This window comes from Haplochromis burtoni, unplaced genomic scaffold, assembly GCF_018398535.1.
Source record: "Haplochromis burtoni strain Fernald_Lab_line unplaced genomic scaffold, NCSU_Asbu1 Contig_1997, whole genome shotgun sequence".
Lineage (NCBI taxonomy): Eukaryota > Metazoa > Chordata > Actinopteri > Cichliformes > Cichlidae > Haplochromis > Haplochromis burtoni.
The window spans coordinates 10,395-17,978 of NW_024584358.1; the positions used below are offsets into that span (position 1 = coordinate 10,395).

Below are 7,584 nucleotides of genomic sequence, written 5' to 3' on the forward strand. Positions count from 1 at the left end.
GATCGGCTCTAAAGGGTTAATGCAACTCAGCAACAAGACCAGGCACCTACTTGTGACTAAACACTAGAGCTGGGTGATAGAACGATAACGATATGTATTGCGAAATAATTTTTTCTCGATAGAAAAATGAAACTATTGCGATAGACCTCATCTCTCTCTCTCTTCCTCTCTTATGAAAAAAATGAATAGCCAATACAAATTAAGTAGCGCAGAGCCGAACCAATCACAGCCACAGCGTCACGTCACGTAACTTGTTACGTACTGCTCAAGTGCCAAGCCGCACATGTGTATTTATTTGGGAAACAGCCAGCCAGCTGGCCGGTTAATGGAGGAAATGAGTGTGCCGACTAGAGAAAAATCAACCGAGAGTTTGGGTGACCAGGTTACCAAAGAGAACACAGATGACGGTTCCAATGCAGGAGAGATTGTCGAAAGGAAAGGCCAGAGAAGTTCCGTAGTGTGGAGGTATTTCGGCTATTTGAAGTCTGACAAAAAACAGAGTAACGCGCACTGTAAATTGCATGTTGCCACAAAGTCTGGAAATACAACAAACCTTTTTTATCACCTGAAGCAGTGCCACCCACTAGAGCACGCTCACTCTGACTGAAAGCGCTAATTCGTCGTTGAAAACAACCAGGGGAATCCATGCAAAGCAGCAACAGTCAATTGAGTCGGCTTTCTCCAGCGTCTTACCATATGACAAAAACGCTAAGAGACATAGCAACATAACGAATGCCATAGCTTACTGTCTTGCTAAAGACATGCTACCAATAAACACGGTCGAAAATGAAGGATTCAAGCAGCTAATTAAGGTAATGGATCCTCGTTACCAACTCCCTGGACATAAACATTTCTCTCAGACAGCGCTTCCAAAGCAATATTATATACGTTAGTCAATTTTGTCTCTTCTTTTTTAAAATAAACTAAGATTTATTTTTAGAATTAATATTTTGTTTCAGATTCAAAGTGGAACTGACAATTTAGTAGTCTGTTTTGTTTGTTCTATTTTGAAACTTAAATGCTTTAGTGGCTACCTTTTGTGTAGTTTGCAATATTTGCCTTTTTTTTGCCTAAACTGAAGCCTTATTTTAAGTACATCTGCCCTGTTGAACTTATTATGGGAAATAAATATTTAAATCAAAACAAGCTGCTGATTATTTCACATTTTACTTGTGAGCAACAGCAGTTAGCAGTTAGCATTAGCAGCACATCCTGCGTCCGATGTGAAAGGACCTTTATGTTGCGCACTGTGACTCACAGCAATGGTCCCGGGTCAGCCCTGACTTTGTGTTAAACTAATCCTAAAGTAATGATGGTGTTTCTAACCACTGATATACCACAACTTTACCCTTTCAACAGCTGCTGAAAGTTAGGGGACCTAGCTGCTATCGGATATTTATATAGCGATCCTCCAGCTTCAAACTGTATCACCCTTCAAGGACCTGCAGTTAAAAAAAGCGCCCCTCCGACAGCCAAACCCATCTGTTCTCTGATTGGATTGTTACATTTGTGATTGACATGACATTGACCAATCAGATGAAAGGAAGAAAAATAGGGTCAAAATCCGTACTTGTAACTTGCAGGGGTTTTTTTTCTAAGTCCACACACAAATCTTTTTTACGCACACACAAATTCTTTTTACACATACAAATCTTTTTTACAAGGACAAAATATTTATGACCACATTTTGAGCCCATAAGTAAGCCCTGATCAGATGACCTCAAAGACCTGCTAGGGACATCGGGCTGTAGCAGATCAAAGATGTAGGCAGGTGCCAGTCCGTGCACAGCTCTGTAGGTCAAGACCAGGATCTTAAAATCAACTCTAAATTTAACAGGAAGCGAGTGTAACTGAGATAACAACGGTGTCACATGTGAGTACTTGGAGGATTTCGTCAAAAGCCTCGCTGCAGCGTTTTGCACAACCTGCAGACGATCCAGAGAACCTTTGCTTAGACACATAAACAGCAAATTACAATAATCCAAGCATGACGAAATAAATGCATGTATAGTAATCTCGAGTTCAGAGCGAAATAAAATTCGGCTAAAATGAAAAAAACATATCGTGATATGAAAAAATCTTATATCGCCCAGCTCTACTAAACACATGTACTTTTAAAAGTTTGACAAAATAATAATATTGATAGTGTCCCCCTCACCTGTTGCTCAGCTGTAATCTGATCCTAGACCTGTGGTTTTCAAGTTTGTTGTGCCAAAGAAACCAAAGGAAAAACCAACATGTAAAGCCACATCTGTATTTATATCTATCATCAGATTTTATTTTTCATTTCATTGTTTTTCATCTAAATTAAAGGCACTTATACATCCCAGTTACAGAAGCTGGAATCAGTACAGTATGTGCTTCCACTCCATTAGCATATACCAAATCTCAGTGCCAGTATCAGCCACTTTAACTTAATCCAGCAATGAGACTTTCTGGCAAATATTAGCATTGCAGGACTCTTGTTTTTCTGATGATATCACTGGTCCAGCTTAACCATTAGCTTAGACCATTAGTTATTAGCTAGTTACAATGCTATCACTTCTTGGTAGTATCTTCTACACTGGTGATTAGTCGGCATCTGTTCCAGAATGGATCTGTTTCTCTGTTTATTAACCACTGCTGTTAGATCTTTGACATGTTACATTTTCATCATTCCTACCATCCAACAACTTTTTTCACCATTGTGATGACAAAATCAAATCAAATCAACTTCAATTTAATGCAATTACATTTTAGTTATATAGAAACAAATCACAAAAACTGTTGCCTCAAGGTGCTTAATATTGTAAGGTAAAGACCTTACAATAATACAGACAACAATACAAAAGCAATACAAAGGCATGTGCAAAATCACATTGTTCCATATGTGTACATATGTCACAACATGACACATAACAGAAAATAAGATTTCCAAATGAGTGGTTGTGAGAGTATAAAAATGAGCTCAAATTAGCAATAAAATAGTTTCATTTTACAGTAAGTGATCAATTAATTAATGCATCATATGAAAATAAGAAACAGAAAAATCTGTACTTTCTCCTACAGGATCAATCTCATCTCACCACCATATGAGGATATTTCATCAGACAGCTTTCTGATCTATTCAGGACCTCCTGCTGTCTACCAGCTAAGGCCAAAAAAACAGAAGTTTGGAACTCTGACAAGAATGACTCTTGGTGAAAAAGATTTTAATAAGATAAATAAAACCATCCTACTTGTGGGTGAAACAGGAGGGGGGAAATCCACTCTGATCAACACTTTGATCAACCACACCATGGGAGTGAAGTGGGAGGATGAAGTCTGGTTTCAGATCGTAGAGGAAGAGATGAGAAGTCAGGCAGAAAGTCAGACATCAGATGTGATCGTGTACGAGATCTTTGGTTTTGAAAATCAAATTCTGCCATACTCTCTGACCATCATCGATACTCCTGGATATGGAGACACCAGAGGGACTGATCATGATAACATCATTGGTGAAAGATTATTGGACTTGTTTCGGTCAGAGGATGGAGTTCATGAAATTAATTCAGTGGGTCTGGTGATGAAGGCGACAGATAATCGCCTGAGTGACCGGCAGAGTTATATCTTTAACTCAGTGATTTCTCTGTTTGGAAAAAATGTGGAGAAAAGCATCGTAGCTCTGATCACACACTCAGATGGTATGCCACCTGAAAATGCTCTTGAAGCGCTTGAAGCTGCAAGCATTGAATGTGCCAGAAATGAGAAGAATGAGCCTGTTCACTTTCTGTTTGATAACCAACAGAGCAAAGAGAGAAGGGAATCATATGAGAATTCTTTATTAAAGTCATGGGACTTAACAAAGAAACAAATGGGGGATTTTTTAACTTTTCTTTCAAGTTGTGGACCTCAAAGACTCATGAAAACCAAAAAAGTGTTGAAGAAACGCATCAAACTGAAAGCCAGCATCCAAAACCTGAAAGAGAGAATCAACCTGATTGAACTGAAACAGAGAGAAATCAGACAGATTCAAGAAGGTCTGAAGAAACATAAAGAAACCATGAATGCGAACGAGAACTTCACTGTTGAAGTTGATGAGGTCTACGTAGAAAAAGAAGATATCAAAGGTGGGATGTGGGGGGTTTTTTATGAGGGAGCCCTGTGCTGTACAGTCTGTATGGAGAACTGTCACTATCCTGGATGCAGTGTGTCCTGGTATCCTTCACACTGTGAGGTCATTAAAGATGAAAGATGCACTGTTTGTATCGGAAAGTGTGCTGCATCAAAACATGTGAAAGAAAAGTGGAGATATGTGAACAAGACCAAAACAGTTAAGAAGACGATGGAAGAAATGAAAGTGAAGTATGAGACAAATAAAAACAAAAGTCAGAACTTGCAAAGCCTTTTGGAAAATCTTGAAAAGGAAATGAGCCGACTGACAGCAGAGAAGTCACAGTTACTGGATGAGTCCTACCAACATTTCCTCAGACTGGATGAACTAGCTCTGAAAATTGATTCAGAGTCCACTACTGTCCACTACCTGGACTTCCTGATTGAGAAGATGGAGGAGAAAGGAGACACAGACAAGGTCCAGAAACTGGAGGAGATGAGAAGAAGAGTGGATGAAGGAACCAGAGGAGCTCTGAAATAAACTAATAACATTTGAGAGGAGTGAAGAGATGAAAAAAAATTATTCTGACTCTATGAACATGAAAAACTTATTTTGTTGTATTTGATGGAAGATTATTTTAATACTGTCAGAAAAATTTGCTGGAGAAAGAATTTTCTCAAATGTGTAAAGCTAAAGCTATGTCCTTTAAAAAATGTTATTTTATCTTATATAATTTACTCATAGAAACGTAGAACTTTAGAATTTAGAATACATAAAATCCACAGTGTACTGTTAAAATGTGGAGTAAGCGGGGAGTCAGCTGATAGCTGTGCTTCAAACCAAGTGGAAACATTTGGATTCTTTCATGTTGGACTTCATTTGTTAAATTCTCTATATTCTGTTCGTCCACATGAAACCGTCTCCTGCTTGATGCACTTTTCTGTCAGTCCTCAATAAAATCTCTGCTTTGTTCAGTCAAGTTTGCTCAGAGTGTCTTCACTGGATCATCAGCTGATTTTTTTTTTCAGAACTGAGATTTCATTCAAATATCAAAACAAATATCAGAAAAATATGGATGGTAATTCAGGATGTATGTTGGCCTGCTGGCTTTGTTAGCAGAAACATTTACAGGGAGTTGGAGAATGGCTACAATCACAGCATTGTAAGATGGTGAAAAATGTACCCTTAGACCCCCTCCTCAATTCAGAGATGGTCTTTCCCTTTTCATGTAAATGGCCTCCTTGACTCTGCGCTCAAACCAGCGTTCCTCCCTGTCCAGTATATGTACAACCTCATCATGAGTGTCCGCTGGCCTGTAGGTGTGAATAGACTGCAGACTCCTGGCCTGACAAGGTGGCTCTTCATTGTGGTTCCATGCGCTTCGCCAGAGGTTGTTTGGTTTCCCCGATGTATAAATCCTGGCAATCCTCCTGCACGTAACAGTGTACACTATGTTACTCTGTTTGTGTTGGGGGACACGATCCTTGGGGTGGACCAATTTTTGGCGCAGTGTCTTTTGGCGTTTAAAAGCCACAGAGACTCGGTGTTTAGAAAAAATGTGTCTCAACTGTTCCGATACTCCTGACACGTACGGGATAACTACACATTTTTGCTTTGTCAGCGGTTGTCCTTCTCTCTTGAATCGGCTGGAGCTTTTTTTTGGCGCCTTCACACACAAGAGCACAGTGCAGCAAACATACATCCAATACAATAATAACAATAATAATAATAATAATAACAGCAATAGTAATACTACAGGTCCACACTGCTCACGGACCCCAAGTCCCCGGAACCGGGTCAGTACCAGAGTACCAGAGTGCTGTAAACAAATAATAGTGTTCAATTTAAATGTAAAAACTGTGGGTAACTGGTGGACTAACACTTCTGACATACATTAAATTGAGTCAACATTTTTGTAAGTAAAATGATAAATTACAAGTTAAAAAATGCACAGAAAATTGAGTAATGTGTTATAATCCAAATGAGATGTAAATCCACAGGAGGTATCTTTTTCACGTTTGGTTTTATTTTAGTTCTGTGTGGGGAGCTGACATTTTGAACCCCTCCCACAGAGTCTACGTTTTTTTTTTAACACTAGCAGGTATCACAAATATTTCACTTCTGAAATAAAAGTTGGTCTATGAGAATTTCCATTGTAGCAATGTGGTTTCCTTCATTGTTTGTACAAGGAAAGAAATGTGATTGTGCTATCCTCCACATTGTCGTCAAGTTTTTTGCTTATCAAAGTCAAGAGTCCAAGGACCTCAAGGACATTTGTGGTAAGTTTAATTTGCCATCTGTGACTTGGTTTAACTTAAATTGTGTGTAGAAATCAAAGGTTGTACAGTTTAACCACCTGTGTGGTTGTTAGGTCTGAATATTGTTTTTTAGTCCCCCACACTCACCTTAAAGGAAACCAAACCACATTCATCGTGGTTTCTAATACTTGACACGTCTTTTTTCTTAGCTCCTCAGTCACACAAGTCAAATATCTGGTGGTCTGTAAACCTCCTTCAGAGAAAGTGACAGTAAGATTAAATCACACGAATCTAAATATAACATATTTAACCTCATGAATCATAAAAACTTTCCCTCAATGGAGAATTATCTTTAACTTTGAAACAGTTGTAGTTGTGTGCCTAAAAAGTGTTTTTGTACAACGTTACATTACTTGAAACAAAATGAGGCCATATTCAGGAAGGAAGGTCTAGAACCATCGACAGCTTTAGCTAAAAAGAGCCTGTGGTGAGTTCTTATGAACTAGATTCATGTCCTGTTGATGCCCAGATGCATATGCATTCTGAGTGAACAGGCTTGTTGGGTGTGGGAAGCACCGAAGTAGCCAGTCACAGCTTGCATCTTGTGGTCCACATGTGGCTGTGCTTGTTTTTTCACAAGCACTGATACTGGCACATACCGCAATACTTGAAAATGAAAAAGTACAGGACTCCTGCTGATTCAGTCAAACTATTTTTACACGGCTACCTGTGCACCGCCAATGTGATCGCTTTTAATGATCACTGCTTCCACACATAAAATCTTTGGTCAGGTCATGATCAGATTGTGCTTTGTATCTGTAGTGTTTCCTGTACCTCTGTAGCTCTTTATCTTTCATTTTTAAAAAACACACTTTGATGCTAGAATACTTTTGCACTTGCATGCCAGTATTGGACACAGGATTACATGCAGGAAAGATTTTGGGATGTCTCCATGACTCTTGTTTCTGGCTCAGTATGTACTTTGCACCAGCTCTGCCTGCAGTGGTCTCAGTTGTGTTCACATAATACACAGCTTTAATTCCCCACAGGGCTGTTTAGAACTTTCTAATGTACGATATTGCTCATACGATTGAAATAATAGTATTTTCTTTATACCTTTTATATTTAGTAATATGAGGATAATATACTTTTTCATACACTTATACTTAGCAGTATCAATAATACTGTAAACATACACGGCAGACCCAGTGGCATTTTGATCGTCTTTATTTTACCAGTTGCCGTACACACACA

The 7,584-nt window shown here is 38.8% G+C and overlaps 1 protein-coding gene across 1 annotated transcript in view; it reads left to right on the forward strand.

Annotated features, from left to right (window-relative positions):
* LOC102290918 overlaps positions 1-5,051 on the forward strand; it is a 13,817-nt gene extending 8,766 nt beyond the window's left edge. Inside the window, exon 4 of the mRNA XM_005952676.3 lies at positions 3,049-5,051. Within this exon, the coding sequence (XP_005952738.1) occupies positions 3,049-4,612 (1,564 nt within the window). The 3' untranslated portion in view covers positions 4,613-5,051. The remainder of the gene's footprint in view (positions 1-3,048) is intronic.
* The last annotated feature ends 2,533 nt before the right edge of the window (positions 5,052-7,584 follow it).